This window comes from Anoplopoma fimbria, chromosome 3 (genome assembly GCF_027596085.1).
Source record: "Anoplopoma fimbria isolate UVic2021 breed Golden Eagle Sablefish chromosome 3, Afim_UVic_2022, whole genome shotgun sequence".
NCBI classification, from domain to species: domain Eukaryota; kingdom Metazoa; phylum Chordata; class Actinopteri; order Perciformes; family Anoplopomatidae; genus Anoplopoma; species Anoplopoma fimbria.
In genome coordinates, this window is record NC_072451.1 from 4837438 (window position 1) to 4856117 (window position 18680).

General features: G+C 38.2%; 1 protein-coding gene across 1 annotated transcript; it reads left to right on the top strand.

The window, feature by feature from the left end:
- Positions 1 to 1978: 1978 nt before the first annotated feature.
- On the top strand, positions 1979 to 18040 carry pip4p1a (phosphatidylinositol-4,5-bisphosphate 4-phosphatase 1a). Its single transcript, XM_054596122.1, has 7 exons — positions 1979 to 2211; positions 3290 to 3483; positions 7192 to 7298; positions 9423 to 9528; positions 11769 to 11821; positions 13161 to 13251; positions 15354 to 18040. The coding sequence occupies exons 1-7, from the start codon at positions 2094 to 2096 to the stop codon at positions 15495 to 15497; spliced, it is 813 nt and encodes a 270-aa protein (XP_054452097.1). The 5' UTR covers positions 1979 to 2093; the 3' UTR covers positions 15498 to 18040.
- The last annotated feature ends 640 nt before the right edge of the window (positions 18041 to 18680 follow it).

An 18680-nucleotide genomic window follows, 5' to 3' on the forward strand; every position in this document is an offset into this window, starting at 1 on the left:
CAACAGGGACATTTGCAGGATTACAGCAGCAGAGAGGATAGTGCAAACAAGAGACATGAGTAAAAAAACAGATCAAAACAAGTATTAAGTAATCACACAGTAAAGAATAATAAATAAGTAAAAAACGTTTAAATCCACAATAACCAAAATATAATATAAACAGTGTTGCACAGTGGATTGCACAGATCATTTTTTATTGCACGATGGACTAGTCAGTTTTTTGGTATTTGTGGTCAACTGGGAAAGACTTACATTAAAAAGGTTAATTGGATAATAGGATACAATAGTCTCAAGTCTGTCTCAATACATAACAATACTCACATGCCCGTGTGTGTATGTGTATGTTGTTGGTGACTTTTAATTGTTCCTTTTCTTTGTGAAGATGAACACTTCATTTGGCCTTCAGACTATCGACGCCTCATTATCTTTGGCTGAAAGTTGGAATGCATTTGTGCACAAAAGAGCGCTGTGGATTTTGTACCCCGTCTCTTTCATTGTTGTCACACTATGAAGGGATTATTTCAGGGCACAATTTGATTTGATTTTAGAAATGCTTTATTTGCTGTCTCAATGATTTGGGGTGAGCTTTTTTCAAAAACATACAAATCTCAAGATTTTAAAGACAGGAGCACAAAAACATTAAGAAACAAGAATGCATGGAAGTGACCTATACATAGTTGACCATTCACTTTTGGAATTTTTAAAGTGACCAATAACATTACATTACATTACATTACAGTCATTTAGCAGACGCTTTTATCCAAAGCGACTTACAGGAAGTGTATGCAACATAGGTATTCAAGAGAACTACTAGTCACCAGAAGTCATAAGTGCATCTCCTTTCTTAAACAAGCATCTAAAAGCATAAACCAGAGCAAAAGTATAGTGCAGAAGCAAATTACTACGAAAACAATAATTGCAACAGACTAATATGAATACAATAAGTGCTACAAACTAATACGGATAGGATAAGTGCAATAAACGAATACGAATACAATAAGTGCAACAACTAATACGAATGCAATAAGTGCTACGAGGAAGGCTCAGGGTAGTACTTCTTGAAGAGGTGAGTTTTCAGCCTGCGCCGAAAGATGGGCAGTGACTCTGCTGTCCTGACGTCAGTGGGGAGTTCATTCCACCACTGAGGGGCCAGGACAGAAAAAAGCTGAACATAAGCATTGTATTGAGATAAATATATATATACTATATATATATATATATATATAAATATATATATATATAAATATATATATGTATAGGGAGCATCCCTGGGTGAACAGGGCCACACCTCCTATATATATATATATATATATTTACATTTCAGAGGTCGCCCATGTGGTGTACAGGGATCCCTGGGGTAACAGGGCCACACCTCCTATATATATATATATATATATATATATATATATATATATATATATATATATATATATATATAATATATATAATATATATATATATATATATATATATATATATATATATATATATATATATATATATATATTTATATTCATGTGGTGTACAGGGACCCCTGGGGTAACAGGGCCACACCTCCTATATATATATATATATATATATATATATATATATATATATATATATATATATATATTATATATATATATATATATATATATATTTATATTTCAGAGTCGCCCCTGGGGTAACAGGGCCACATCCTATATATATATATATATATATAATATATATATATATATATATATTTATATTTCAATATAACATATATATATATATATAAATATATATATATATATATATATATATATATATATATATATATATATATATATATATATTTCAGAGGTCGCCCATGTGGGGTACAGGGACCCCTGGGGTAACAGGGCCACACCTCCTATATATATATATATATATATATATATATATATATATATATATATATATATATTTATATTATATTTCAGAGGTCGCCCCTGGGGTAACAGGGCCACGCCTCCTCGCTCTGTTACCGCAGCGGTGGTGTGATCACGTGACTTCTGCATTTCCGACACAACAATACAACACCGGTCTGCATTCACGCTCCTCTCTCCCCCTCTCCCCCGGCTCTCGGTATGGCGGACGGCGAGAGGTCCCCGCTACTGTCAGACCTGGGAGACGGTGCTCTGGGCAGCGGTAACGGCGGGGTGTCACCCGGCGCGGCGCCCTACGGAGCCCCCAACAAACCAAAGAGTGAGTGTCCGCGGGAGTTAGCTTCGTGCTAACTAGCTAGCCAACCTAGCACCCGCTATGCTAGCTGGCTAGCTCTGCTTTAGCACCGGCAGAAGCACGCGCAGAGCTTTACGTTTTGCTCATTAATATCATCACTAAAGTATATTGTATTTATGTTTCCTAACTCATATTCCTGCATGTATTTTAACAGCTGCATGCTTGCTACTATAGATGACTTTACCGCTTAGCTAGCTAGCATCTGAGAAACACCTGATTTGATTGACACGTGAGACAGCCAATCACAGAGGCCGGCGAGAGACGCTGCGACCAATGGGAGCTCGCATAGGGCGGGGCTCTGGGTAAAGGCACTAATGGTATAAATGGATGGCTCCTAATTGTTTCTGCGTCCACAAACTGCACTGTTAGATCAGATAATGTTGTTATAATTATGTTGCATATGCTTTCTAGATTAAATCACATTTATTAACTCATTCCTTACCAGATTTATGTCTCTCACTAATACTAAACCCTTATTTGTTGAAACTAACACCAATCAGCATTCCAAGAGTGTTTTTCTTCTAAAACATTAAGAAACAAGAATGCATGGAAGTGACCTATACATAGTTGACTATTCACTTTTGGAAATTTTTACAGTGACCAATAACATAAGCATTGCATTGAGATAAACTTGGAAAATGTCTGAACCATGTGCTTCTGTGATGGTACATTATCCACCTTTTTATTGTTCCATTTGAGGAACTTATAACTGAAACATTACTAATTAAAAAGTGACCCACATTTATTAACTCATTCCTTACCAGATTTCTGTCTCTCACTAATACTAAACCCTTATTTGTTGAAACTAACCCTGATCAGCATTCCAAGAGTGTTTTTCTTCCAAAGCTCCTTTCAGTCCACCTCGAGGATAAATCTTATTATCTTGTTAATCGCAATGTAAGAGGTTACTTGTTATGGGAATTTAGGCTTTTTTTTTTTCAGTCTGTTGCACAGCTCTTGTATTTATTTTCCCTCAACAATCCATTCATTTGTTTCTGGTCGGACTACTTTTGCATTCAACATTTTCTCCCTTCGTGTGCAGGCTTCCCTCCGTTCCCCAGCCCGACTCAGCCCTCGGTGCTCCTAGGGGAGGACCCTCCGCCCTACTCTCCTCTCACCTCCCCGGAGAGTGGCAGTGCACCTGTTATCAGCTGCAGGGTGTGTCAGAGCCTGATCTCCGTGGAGGGAAAGATCCACCAGCATGTGGTGAAGTGCGGGGTTTGCAATGAAGCTACGGTATGTTTCTAGAGTAACGCACACAAAGTTTTTTGCACATCACCCTTTTGATTTTTTCTTAAACTCAAGCTAGGCCTACAAAATGAAAAATCAATTATTAACTTTCATCAAACTTCCCTTTTTAAAAAAGAAATTAACAATAGACACCTTGACAAAAACTGTATGCAGTTGCAAAATAAATACATGCACACTTACTAGACCCAATCTTCCATTAAAGGGCTGCTTCACACAAATTACAAAAATATATTTTTCTCTCATTAATAGATTATTGCCTCCATCTCAGTTCAATGGAGGTGAATGTAATTTTGTTTTTGTGACTCAAAGCAATGAAAGTTCCTATGTTTCTGGAATCAGTGTCCTCATTACTCTGGATAATCACCAGAGCTCACAGTGAGGTCACTAATGGTCCCTTTAATCTGTGTGGAAATGTTTTTTAGAAAGCATTTTTTGCTGCTATTTGGTTGAAGCAACCCTTAAATGTTCTGGTTTTACTTTTTACACATCATGAAAATCTTTTTTAAATTAGATTGGCTGTCTTTATAAGTTTCCACTCTGAACAATGCCAACAAAAAATCAACTAAAATCCACTGGGTCAGCCTCATGGCATAAAACAGAAAGTATCCAGATCCAAGGACTCCTTAACGGAGTAAATAGTTTTTTCCGAAACCCAGTTTATTTATTTTATCTGCTTGTTCCGGTGAGGCAAGATGTCATTTGATTTTTATATTTGCACCAAACAATCACAGTGAGACATATTGTAGACGGATAGTTGGTCCTCTTTTTAATGTTAGCCATTTGTTTATGATGTGAGCTTGGTGTTGACAAAATCGAAGGATGTACAACATGAATATTAAACACTTCAGATGCACCCTTTTTTTTACCTTCTTGGTCCAAGTTGAACACATGAAGGTTTTTATATATATATATATATATATATATATATATATATAAATAAAAACAATCTAGTTTGATCATCACTATGATAAAAAAGGCCTCTCAGAGAAACAGATCTAAATTATTTAGCCAACTGGAGAGCTGTGCTGAAGATATCACACGTTAAATGGGCTCCTCTGGTGTGCGTCAAAAGAAATGCAGCTCGGTATACAGATGGAAGTTGAAATTTGAAATGTGTCCAGAGGTACCAACTGGCAAATATGAGCAATTCACAGATGGAGGGAACATATGCACGTGTGCAGAAATATGTCCACGGTGTGCAGATATAGATTGCTGGACACAACCTCATAGAACATAAGGATGAGGTTTCATTTGGGCTGGACTTGATTTTGTCGTCGGCCTCACAGATGGAAGTTGCATCAGACAGAATCTTTTTAAGACCAAAACAAGGCAACAGGTTGTCTGACATTGCTGAAAAAATAAGCTACAAGGCAGGAAAACTGAGTTTCGGATTAAAGGGAAAAAAAACTATTAACAGACATTTATAGATTGTTTTGTACAAGATATATTGATGCTTTCTGCACAGACTTGCATAAAAGCTGGTTCAAATAAGATTTGTACAAGCATGTGGACAGGAAGCAAAACATAGGTTTGATCCACAGGGTCTTTACCGGTGTTAATGGGGCACTCTGTTTCTGTGTCAGTCTTTGATTCTTAATTAGCCTGATCGATTAGGCATGTTGTGATAATGCTGTCTAGCCCAGCTTTTAATTTAACAGATAGTGTAAGAAGACCATCATTACAAGAACTAAAGAATTATATATGATTATTTCTCTGCCACAGATTTCGGTTTCTTTTATCGCTGTTAATTTGTCAATAATCACAAGGCAGAACATCTTTTACTCTCCGGTCGTAGCGACACAGGACAAGCTGATCTAGCCGAAGCAATGATTATATATTTAAATGTCAGATTCAAATATTCATAAAGAAAATAGTTAATTTAAAGGATGTGGAAAAGGTTACTTTCCTGCAACTGCACGTTATTTTGTTTTGATGAAGAGATTTTTGGTATAAACTGGGCAGAATATAAGAAACACATGTCAGTATAATGTTCTCAACAGCAACACAATCTGCAGCCTCCAAAATGACATAATTCATGAAGGTAGGATTTATTGCACGACAGTTGTATTAGACTGTGTTGAAAGTAATATAAATGTTGACAGTGACACATTTTAATAAGTAAAGGTGACAATCCACCGTATAATGACTACATGTAATATTAGTTTTTCACTCCCCATCATTACCTCCCTCCCCTCAGTGCAGATACACACTCCACTCCCACAGCTGTTGTAAGTGATATTGATGATGCAGCAGGAAGCTGATAGGACTCAATCTGATCTGGTTAGTCAGAGTTTAATGATGCAGTGGAGAGGACCATCAGCAGGAAGGTGTGTTACCGGTGTAGTTGTAGAAAACACAGAATGTTTTCAGTTCTCTGTGTGAGCTCAAACAATGTCCTTCATGACTGATTTCGTCCTGAAGTAAGATACAAAGTTGTTTTGATGCCTTTTTCTATATTTTCCCCTTTATTGATATTCATGTGCTAGAGACTCCTGTTGCTTTGCAGATGTGTTTACATTTTTCATGTAGGTTCACTGGAACTTGATTCAGGTGCACCCAAAATCTCCCTGCATGCCTTTTGGTGCCGCAATAATACATTTAAAGCGTTTTTTCTTTTTTGTCGGTTCCCATATGCATTGGTTATTTTTTTAACACAATATATACATGATTGTAAATAAGCATAAAGGTGATAATAAATGTTTTTTGGATTCAGATGAGGCCGTCTCGTGTCCCACATTTCAAACAAGAGTAGATGAAGAAAACAAAATGTAAAATACCACGCCAAGCTTTGTTGCACGCAGTGAAAATGACCATGGCCAGGGTTAAGTGCAATCAACATGTTTACATATTACGTTGGTATAAAAGTAGCGTAAAGTTATGTTTTCGTAGGGATGTTGTGGCTAAGCTTTAGAGAAACATTGACAATAATCAGAGCAGATCAGCTGTTGGCAACAAGAAATAGTTGTCTGTTATTAAATGTACTGTGTCTCTCACACACACACACACACGCACACACACACACTTTTTGCCTCCCCTCCCCACTTCTTAAATTAATCCGGCCCCTCAATGCATTTTACAGGGAACACTGTGAAGACATTTGGTGGAGCAGTTACCTCCACCGATGAGATCGTGTTCTTGGCTGGGTCTTTCAGGGGTGGAGACGGTGTAGAGGGCAACGCACCTTTTTTTTCTTGACGCAAAAACAACCGGTAGTTCTCTATATTTTGAATTACCAGTATGTTTTAAGTATAGACGCATAAACAACCTCCTAAATGTCAGGTGCAACTGGCGACCAATGAAAATGTTCCGTCGCACGTCCAAAAGGATGACACTCTGGAGCCCTGAACATGCAAAGAATGATCACTTGATGCTTGATGTGTTAGTTCTAGTCTTAAATCACCTATTGATATCACAAAAAATAATCATATGATTACTCTGTTCTGCTCCTGAGCTGATAAGGTCAGTGACGCGCCACTGGCATCATGATGTATCATGAAAACTGTCCCTTGATTCGGTACCCGCAACTGCAGTACATCGACTTCTAATATCTCCCAGAATACCTCTCTCCCTCAAGTAGTATTGGTTAATTCTCATCCGTCAAGAATAATTAGCCTGTTATCTACTCCTCTTCTAATTTGTTGTCTTGCTGTCTTCTTATCTCCTCTTCCTGGGCGCCTCTGTCTCCCTCTGCAGCCCATTAAGAATGCTCCAGCGGGGAAGAAGTACGTTCGCTGCCCCTGCAACTGTCTGCTCATCTGCAAAGTCACTTCCCAGAGGATCGCCTGTCCCCGGCCATATTGGTGAGAGATTATTTTCCAAAGTGTGTTTGAACACTGTGTGCATGTGTGTGTGTTTTTGTGTGTCTGTGTGAGAGAGAAGTGAAGCAGAGGAAACAAGGTGCAGTGGGAGAAGCAGTCCCCTCAATTAAGGCTGTGCTCCTGGCTCAGTTCACATGCGGTGCTCAGTGAGTCGGATGAGCAAATAACAGCCTCATTAGAACAGCCACATCATGTGTTTCACATCTGCATAGCCTCCGTATTATGTCTGCATGGGTAAGATTCTGTCTGTATTCTGTGTTCTGTTGGGCCAAATTTAAATTGAGGAATGGGGATTATGTTGAGGTTTAATTTTCAATCTGCACCTTGCAGCTAAATATCACATAATTCATTCAACATGAAGCTGCTTTAATTATGAGTTAAATTCCTGCTACTAACCTAATAATCGCATAGCAAATTGATTAATTTATATATTATAATATTAGGGAGCAAAATGAGCACATAAGTCTCTTTAGGACCAAAACGGATGACAGTAAACTGTTCCATGTGTTATAATAAAAATATACTTTGTTTTATTTTCCAGTACATAAAGAAAACATCCCTGTGTTGCTAAAAGTTCAAATACAGTTTGGGAAAGAAACGTTTATGTTTCCTTCTGTCAGGAAATGAGCTAAAACAAAAAGCTATAAAACCCTTTACAGGCCAAACAGATGTGTCTGGATATTTTATTGTAAAAAAACAGAAGGCTGATTTCAGTGTCTTCTAAACATCACGCTGCTGCAGACTAGTGTAATTGGTAAGAGAGATATCATTACCTTTTTTTTTTTTTTTTTTTATGCCTGAGGTAGAAAATGTGCAAGACCACCATTTTTTTTTTAAGCCATCTTTTTTTGGGGGTTAATTTTCTGCTGCAATTTAATTATGTATCGTTTTAAACTGTGCATCACAAAATCTGTTAATGTTCTGGAACACGTAATTCATCTGTCAGCTTCACTGCAGATCATAAGGCTGAGGGCGAATTAGGGTTTGCATTTTTGAATATTTTATCATAAATGCACAAGTCAATTTGTTTTTGTTTATTTCAAACAAAATGACATATCCTCATATCTTAAAAAACATATTTCACAACTTTGAAATGATCGCACATTACGACTGTTTAGGAACAAGGCAGGAATCTTATTCCCAAAATGAGTTTCAGTTTGAACTTTCTTTGAAAATATTGTCTCTGAACTGTGTGTGTATTTTTTGTATCACAGATATTCTTGATAATAAAACAGATGCTGCAATTTGTTTTCTGAAAATCAACATAATTTTGCTTTCATAGAAGGTGGGGATCTGCATGTTTCTCATGTTAGGAGGCGTTGACGTGTTGCGTCTAAAAAAACGTGTTGTGAAACATCTGCCGTGCCACTTTCGTTTGTTTTTCCAAGCTGCTTGGGAGGGTGCTGCCTGTCGCGCCCCTCGTTGCTAAGCAACCATAACCTGTGTGCTAAGGTGATAATGAAGTCGCCATAAATTAGCAGTAAGCATCACCGACTAAGTTAAACAAAGTCAAAACAATGACATTTCCAGCACCATAAATCCATCACAGTATCTTTGCTGCTCAATTAGTCTGTGTTAGTTTGGTTGATCTCTCAACCGGATATCTACAGCAGTTATTGGTTGTTCCTCGACACATGACATGCATTTCGCTCTGCAGGGTTCCAAAAGTTTAACAATTTTTTTTTATCTCTGGGCTCAGCTGTTGCATTTAAAAAAATGCACGCTTGGGTAAGTTTGTTTAAATTCCTGAGAGACCACTTTTCCTGCCTCAGTCTGCTCTGGAGAGTTTACCTCCACCGTCACTGTTTTGCATTCAAACCAGCCATGCTGACTAAAGCAGACTAATCTGTGTGCAGCCGTCTGATCAGGGATTCTGAGCGACTGTAGTAGTCAGAGGAGGAAGTTGATTAAAGAAAAGCTGTCCTAATGATAATGAGAAGATTGGCTGCTGATGAATCCCTAAAAAGTGAAACTGTCGTCAGCCTTTCCACACCGACGCCTCAGGCAGTGATAATTAGCTTCGCACTTGACGCTGAGTGATGTCTTTAGTCGGCTGTGGTGGGAATTTTCATTTTGTAATTTTTTCACATCTGTGTCTTTTTCTAGTAAGAGGATAATTAATCTGGGTCCGGTTCATCCTGGTCCGGCCAGTCCTGATCCCCAGCCAGCCGGGGCCCGGGTCTCCTGTGGACACTGCAGCAACACCTTCCTGGTACCACACTCACTCTGTTTTTAAAAAAAAAAAAAAAAAAAAAAAGTTTATTTATTTTATTTTAATGTGGCCTTGGTGAAATACCCCCAGGATTTAGATTCACAACACAGACACCGTTTTCATTAATTTCTTATTCAAAGGAATAGTTCAGCATTTTTGGAAATTTGCTTTTATGCTGTCTCGCTGAGAGTTTGATAAGAAGATTGATTTCACTCTCACGTCTGTCTGTTAAATATTCAGCCACCAGCTGGCTAACTTAGCTAGGTTTAAGATTGAAGACAGACATGAAAGTGGTATTGATTGTCTTATTTCACTATTGGCAAAAAACCAAACTTTTTCTAAAATGGTCCACAAACTAGCTTTTTTCTTTCTATTTTTTGCCTGGATTTTTAAGATAAATTGCTAAAATAACGAAAATCAAACTACTATAATTTTCTGAGCATAGGTTAACATTTTTTTTAATGACCAAATATCAAATTGTCAAATTATTCACAATAGAATTCAACAACATTTATTGATTGCTCTTATCAACCTCTGACAAGCAGTAGGAATTGCAACATCAGTACAATTTATTAAGTCTCTGGCACAGGTCCCTCTACGACCTCTTAAAATTATATATATATATGAAAAAGGCACAACCAATAAAACCACATCCCCTATAGGGAGTCAAGATCCATTAAAATTGTTTATGAAGAGGTGATGCATTACTATGTACAATAACTGAATAATAAAACTGCTTTGGCGTTTCCTTCTTTGGCTTCCGAGTGGAGCTTTTAGCATTTGTTCGCTGAAATATCTGTTGACAGTTTCAGTAGGGCCTGCAAGGTTTTTGTTGTGAAATGTACTGTAGCACAGCCAGAGCAGTGAATTATCGAATAGTCCCCAAAAACATCGTTGCACCAGGCCAAGTAAATGTTGAGTTATTGGTGTAGATCAATAACCCTATCAACTCTGCCTTGATATATTGGGGCCATTTTGTGCTAAAGGAGGGGGGGGGAGTAGAATTTTAACTCAGCGCTCTTTAACAATGCGTGCGACAGGTAAAGATGGTTTGGATATATGGCCAGAGAGAGGAGGGCGAAGAGAAGAATAGAGTTGGATGTTAGATGGATGATTGAGGGTGTTTAGCATTCAGGGAGACCTTTTCCTGCCTGCTTAAAGACAGGGAGGCTGACTGAAAATACAAATCTGTGCCCCGGGTGGCGGTGCAGTGATCCTTTTGTCGCAGATCTACTGATAATGTTCTCTGTGCCTCCAATACAGAGTGTTTTTTTTTTTTTTTTTTTCCAAACAAGACGAATGCATAGCATGCACAGTGTTTTCTGCTCTGCCGGCTTTACAAATGTATCAACACCCCCCAAACGTTAGGGAGGGAATAAATGTCTGCAGCCTGAGAGAAGACTATTTTTCTTTGTCAATTTTTTTTGGATGGCACACAGCACCTGTTGGCGAGAGCAGGGACGGTTGTGTTAAGTTTGTTAAAGTATGTCATCAATCCGTGCAGCAGCAGGCATATTTATGTAAGACCGCCTGTAATCAGACTAAGACTTTATTGGAAGTTTGTACATTTACTTATTAACTTTGAGTCAAAGTATTTGCCCCATCAGTGCAGATTTGCATTTGCATCGATTTCCATGCTGAAATATTGATTCAAATTAAGCCATTTATGAAGCAAAAATGCCAAACATATGCTTCTTAAATGTGAGGATTCTTGCTTTTCTCCATTATATATTATTGCAAGGTCAATATTTTTTCTGTTTTTGATTGTTGTTTTCCAGACATATTAATCTATTAGTCAGTTGTTTTACTAAAGTATGCAGCTTTACACCACCTCCATAAGTCACTCAGGTCTCTTATATATAAACCTTCTGGCCGGGACAAACACATTAATTAAAAACATTAATTTTAAATGCCAACCCAATATAAACAAGCCGTGAAGGACCTATAGGACCGTGAAGGACTTTGCACTTTTAACACCTCCACATATTTGCACTTTCCTATTTCCTGCACTGCCATCCCTACTTTAACTCTTTGTACATTTTAATAATGTTAGCAATGTCAGCAACAAATTTACATTACCTTTTCAGAGAAAATAAAGTTCTTCTGAATGTGAGCAAGAGTAAATTATTGGTATTTAATGTACTGGTCATACTGGTTTTATCATCATTATACCTCATTTGTCATTTTATGCATGTTGGTTTGAAGCTGAAGGTGACATGTCTTTGTGTTTGTAATTTCAGTGGACAGAGTTCACAGACCGGACGCTGGCCAGGTGCCCACACTGCAGGAAAGTGTAAGTAGCTGTGAGCGATTCATCCATCACATCCCGTCGTTCCCACTGTGCTTTCACTTTTGCAGATTTACATCCTTAGGCGGTCGGCTGAGGCTTTTTTACTCAAAGAGCAGGTAGAGGCTTCAGGGTCTGCAGCAGCCTCACAGAGTTCACGTGTCTCATAACATCATGAGGTTTTTGATCTGTGGGATTTAGCTCTGCTCGTGTTTTGAACCTCAGGAGTTTTCTTTGACTTTGCTGCAAACCACATTCCTATATTACTTTCTGCATAAGCTTCTTAACATGGTGGGCAAAGTTCACTGGATCTTAGGAACTAGAATTAACAGGCATGTGATGCATATCAGTTCTTGAGGTGCTAAAATGTATTTGAAGTATGGCAAGTCTGTGGTATTGCAGCTTTTAGGCCTCAGCGTTGGCGACAGCCGGGATCTGAGGCACTATGGTTTCAGGTTGTCCGTCTGTCCGTCTCATTGTTGTGACCGTGACATCTCAGGAGCACCTGGAGGGAATGTCTTCAAATTTAAATTGATTAGAATTTGGTGGTCAAAGGTCATTGTAACTTCTCAAAAGACATTTCTGGCCATAACTCAAGAATTCATATGATAACAAAAACGTCTTACAGGATAAGTGATGACATTTTGGACAGACATCTATTTAAAGCATACAACCGCGAGGTGTTTACGTCTGGTTACGACTAGAATTATGAACAGAACTGTGTAGTTTTTGTTTGTTGTACATTTACGAGTAATCGAAACAGAGCCGGTTTAGTCATCAGACTTTAGTCATCAGACTGATCTAAAATAACTCAATTGAACCTGGACAGGTGCTGCTGGAAGTTGAATTTCTTCAGGTGTATCTCCATCATCCTTCATGTGTTACTTCAGCCCTGCAATTCCAGCAAGAGTTTACCTGCTTTGGCGGCAGTAATAATAAAAGGTTATACATTCCCCAAATATACAAACTGAAATGATTGATCCTGGAGTACGTTTATGTACTTAATTATCATATTATTTGATATTATTATCAAATGTGTTTTGACAGTGGAAACACGGGTGTAAATATAAAAATGAATGGTGGCTGAATTCTATTTATCTGCTCCAGTTCGAGCGTTCTGGTATCGTTCATGCTGACTCACCGTCCTCCTGTCGTGGCTTACTGGGAACTCAAATAGAACGGAGCCCTCTTTATTAATAACGCCTGTGCTTTTCCTGCCGCGATAAATCAACATTTCTGCTGTGAAAAAGGCTCAGATGTAAAAACGCAGGGTCATGTCATGTCATTGTGTTGTATTTCCTAAATAAATTAATTACCCCCCCTCTCTCCTCTGTTTGTCCTTCAGCTCCTCCATTGGCCAGAGGTATCCCCGAAGGCGGAGCTTGTGGTGTTTTCTACTCTGCTTGCTATTCAGCATCTCCACCGCCGGGCTGATGGTAAGTGGTAACGCCACACTGACATTCAAGAAATGTTAGAATTCTTGTTCAGTATTAATATCAGATTATCAATAACTGGCCTGTAGGCGTAAGCCAAAAGAATGCTGAAAATAATAGCTATTGTCTCATCTTTTCAAATCCCTCCTCCCTTTTTGTTATTTTATAATATGCAAATTTTTACAAGTGCAGAAAAAACAAAAAGCAGTAGGCAGAAGCAGGACGATTACAATCTTTAACATGGAGGTTGTGCACCTCACAGCAGCTCTGCAGACACTGTGTGACAGGCCCCTATCTGTCAGTGAGATACAGCACAAACAACCTAGTCTGACTGTAAGCAGTGTTCAGGTGGCCACACTAGCTGCTACTTCTCGTTTTCCCTTTCTTAATTTACTCACAGTTGCGTGCGCATTCAAACATACAAGGCTCACAGTGCATTTTATATTATATAGTTTGTATGTCGGTGCTCTTTTTAGTGTAACAGTAGAACAATTAAAGGTCACAATTTTACAGACATCCAGCTGAGAATAAAACACAGTTACTCAGAGAGAACTAGACAGTCGATACATTCTGCTTTCTAAACAGCAGAGGGTGCAAGATGAGCATGAAACAGTACAGACACATATAACACAGGGTGCATACGTGCCTGCCAGCATGGACAACAGTTAGCAGTCTACAGACAATGAAAATGCTGCACTGACGACATTGCATAATGCTGGCGTAGTGGCAATAAATGCCACACCACGAGATCAGGTCGTGTTCAATAAAAAAAAAAAAAAAAAGGTTGTTTTAATTATGAATATGGAGCACAAGTTTTGACAGTTTAATCTGCGAGCTGCATCGGTAAACTTTATCGGCAACAAGTAACGGATAAAACTTTCCTTCCAGACTGCATTTAATTAGAGGAATACTGAAGCAGTGGTTTTACAGTACATGCAGGTAGTTAAGAAGATCCATCACCGTAACAGCTGTGAGCTTCAGGAGCTGCGATGTGTCCCCAACTCAGCAACACGAGCTAATAGATGCCATTTAAAATGTAGAGGCCCCCGAGAGCAGCTGGAATCATTAAAGCTTCACACATCATTTACAAGAGAAGAGGGAAGACATTAACTAAAGGCTGTGGTATACGTTACTTTTTAAGCATATTTGATGTTTTCTTCAGCCTGCATGAGCCGGTTTGATTACCTCGTGGTTCGATACGGCTGCTGGTCGCGCTCTCTTTAAATAAGGATGAAGAGAATCTATCTGACAGTGTTTCTGTGAGGCCAACCACACAAACCTTTACCTGTAACGTACACAAATCCTTTATCTAGGTGCAGAGTCCCGACATTAAACATGCTCTGTGGTTTATTCTAGATGGCGTTAATCATCAGAGCCAAGGGTGTGTATCATCCGGGGGATCTTTTCATGTCAAAACAGGAAAAAATGTTATTCATTACAGTAATTCTATGCTATTCCTTAGAGCACTACAACAACAAATATATATATAGATGAATGAAATGCCTATTAAATAATGTATTATAATTCTATTTAGACTTTTTCTTCCCATATTGGCTTAACTCTACTGTTGTGACTTTGAAACAGGAATTCATATTTCCTTACACTCATAAAATCCCTGTGGGTTCTCTCAAAGTCACTTTTACCATCCTCATTAAATAATTTTCTTCGGAGCAGCTGCACACTCAATACTCGATGGGAAAGATATTTTCTCTATTACCCCCCCAGTCACTCTTCAGTATCGAATACTTCCCATGTTTAAATTTGTTAATTTGCTACAAATCAGTCTGGTGCTGGTGGATTAATCGCAGACTTTGGATAAATAATTGAAGGAGGGAGTTTCTGTTGGATTAAAAAATATTGAAATGCTGTCATAAAAAATAAAAAAATCATCTTTTAACAGTAAAAATCTCTGGATTCTTGAATTTTGCACAATTTGCGACAACATAAATCATATTAATCACATAATAAATGCATTGGACATTAGCTCTGTGTTTCCTGGTTTACTTGTAGCCTGGTTGGACTTGAGCTGACTCATTATAGTCTCTATAACACATTCATGTTGTACTTTAAAGTGTATCATCTGATTCTCTGAAACGTGTGTTTAGGCTGGAACGTGGGCGAAGGCTCAGACCTACCAGGGGATCTACGCCTCGTGGGCCGTGCTGCTGCTCCTGGTTCTCGTCACCTTGGCCCGGGCCTTCTACTGGGCCTGCATGAGGGTCAGCCAGCCCCTCCAGAACTTCACATAGAGCCCCCATCCAGACCCAATTCCGCTCCTCTCTTCCCAACCCCCCGCCAGGCAGGAGGAAAGAAAAAAACAACAAATACACACACAAAAAAACAGATTATTTATTTCAATCCAACTCCAGAAAGAGAAACTTCTCTTCTCCTTCTGCTCCTTCCCTTTTAGTCAATTATGTTTCTAAAACTGGATGGCGGTGGCTGCGACTGCTATTTATCTAATGGTAATTATGATGATGCATATAGCCTAATGTACTGTTTATCTGTTCTAATCTTGTGGCCAGTCTGGGGTTCATTTTAACATTATAACAGTTTTTCTTCTCTGCTTTCCCCCCTGCGCTGTTTATACTACAATTCTGCCCTTGACTTTGACTTTCTTCAATCCTAATTTGACCATTTGGTTTAGTATTTAAGCATTTAAAACATTTCAAACGGAGAAACAAATGATTTTGTGAAAGCGGCGATGAAGTCAGATGAAGCGAACACATCAATGCCAGCAGAAGACGGCTGTGTGTGGCTGGAGGGACATCAGCCCCCCCCCCCCCCCTTGTTAAGCGAAAGAAGTAGGTGTTGAAATGTGTCTAGAAAAATTTAATTCAGCAGCACGTGAAGGTAGGCTATCATGTTTTATAAACTCAGTGTTTTCTGCTGAATTATCCCCCTGGGACTGACTTTGATCCAAAGCAGCTTGAAAGCCTTAAAAGGAGGTGTGGTAGAAGGATTCAACACACACACACACACATGAATACATACCTACACACAACAAAAGGCTCACAAACGGTCTCCCCCTTCAAAGACGGACCTGCAAACTGATTTTCTCCATTTTGCTGTCCTTTTTTCAGCGAAGTAAAAAAAGTGACACGCATGCCGCTTTGCATGAAAGTTGGATATTTAGTTCTGGTCCCGTAATCACATCTGTTCATCCAAACTATAGCCAACAGGTTTACATTTATAAAAAATAAACTTTTTATTGTTTAGTTTCCCGTTATACCAAACTCCAATCGCATGTCTCCAATTGACAAATCATGAGCAGAGAAATGTGGCACAATCCTTCCTCCCTTTTTTTAAGAGACGGCTTTACTTTATTACAGGCGCCTGTATAGATTTGACCTGGATTGATTTTTATGCTGCTTCGCTTTCCGAAACAGACCAAAATATGAAACAAAACACGAAGAGCTATTGGCTGTTTCAACATTGATATCTGCCGCCTAATACCCACAAAAACCCAGAGTACAAGATGTGTTTTTCGAATTTCTCTCTGTTTGTTGTAAGCTTTCATGCTCTCAAACAGCACTACATATTTGTCTTGGGAGAGGACTAAGCTGAATTTTAAGGGCCTGTTTGTATGTTTTAGTTAGCTGAGGTTGAATCTATAAAAGCAAAAACAACAGTGAGCTTAAAAGCTCCAGATAGCAACCCCCAAAATGTTGGGATGTACATCAAAATGCATCAGGGCTCCAAAGAGACAAACTGTAATTGGCGTAAAAAAAACCAACACCATGTTGCTAAAAATCTGACAGTGTTTTGTTTGCACTTGGGACCATTCATGGTGGAAATACGTCAATGTTTTTGTCATTGAAGATGGAGGCTGTTATTGAGCTTTCTTGTTGATTGGTTCCAGATGGAGCGTCTACTTTTAATGCCAGTAGAATAAATCAGTTAAGAGGAAAACACTACCTACCACACGAAGCCTAATGCCAGTCAGAATAGGTCAGTAACATAAACACACACTACATGCTACATTCTCACTCATTAAGTCCCATAAAGACTTCTCTGTCTGTGGCTCTGAATGTGGTAACATTTCTTCTGTATGTATTTTTGTTTTGATTGTAAATATATTTGTTGTTTATGTACAATGGAAGTGACAGATTATGTTGCACTCCGAGCTTAACACTACTGCTGTGATCGCTGCGGACGTTTTATTTTTTTTGTTTTAAAGAAGGTTCTTTTTTTTTGCAACCCTTCACCTGTTACATATTTAATGATTTGATGAACTACTAACCTAATAAGCCTCTGGACACCAAGTCGTGTCCAAATCTTTTAACCACAAACACATCAACATACTCACATCAACAAAACATACTCAAGCAATCACATTTCTATCTCTCTCACACACATAAACACAAACACCCAGCACCTTATACAGTAGTGAGAAACACTGCATACACCAAGTAAGATGAGAAGAAGTTGCCCTGCTTGACTGAACTGAGGTCGCAAACGGTTCACATGGAAGTGTCATGTTATTTATTATACACGCTGCAAAAAAAGGCCACAAATAAGTCATTTATCAAGTCCTAAAATCATATTTATTGTTGGAAAATGACTTCTTTTTTCCTTCTTTTCTTTTTTTGATTAATACAATGATCCACCAGTTTCACGTTATGGTCAGTGCATTACTTTTTAAGACTGTGAAATAAATTACTTGTTGAAGACCTTTTTTTGCAGTGGAGTGATCATGTTTTATCCATGACTGCAAAAAAGAAATCAATCATGTTAATGCCAATAATAAAGAACCTGGCTGATGCTCTTTTCAGAGTTTGTTTACACTCAAATAAAGACATGATGATGTACAAAATGGCTGGCGTGAGTTATTTTTATTTAACAAAACGCATGACCTGATGACACCATGAATGTCGAAGAAAAATATATATAATTAAAATACTCCTGCTGCATGTTTAATCTGTTACTTTAAGCTAACTGACCAACTGTTTACCTGTTACTTTCTGATAATCATCTTTTTCACCCATTTATCCATTACATTGTTTGAACTATTTTTCCATAACTTGTAACCAATAGATTTACCATTTATCAGTTGCTTTTAGCTAACCGTTTCAACCTTTTTTCGTTGCTTTTGGCTAACAGATTCAACTGTATATATGTCATTTTTAGCTGACTGTTTTAACCATTTATCCATTACTTGTAGCTAATTGATTCAACCATTTATCCCTTACTTTTAGCTAACATTTGTAGCCGTTTATTTGCTACTTTTAGCTAACAGTTTAAGTCATTTATGAGTTACTTTTAGCTAACAGTTTAAGTCATTTATGAGTTACTTTTAGCTAACAGTTTAAGTCATTTATACGTTACTTTTAGCTAACAGTTTAAGTCATTTAGCTAACAGTTTAGTTTTATACGTTACTTTTAGCTAACAGTTTAATTTATGAGTCATTTATAACAGTTTAAGTCATTTA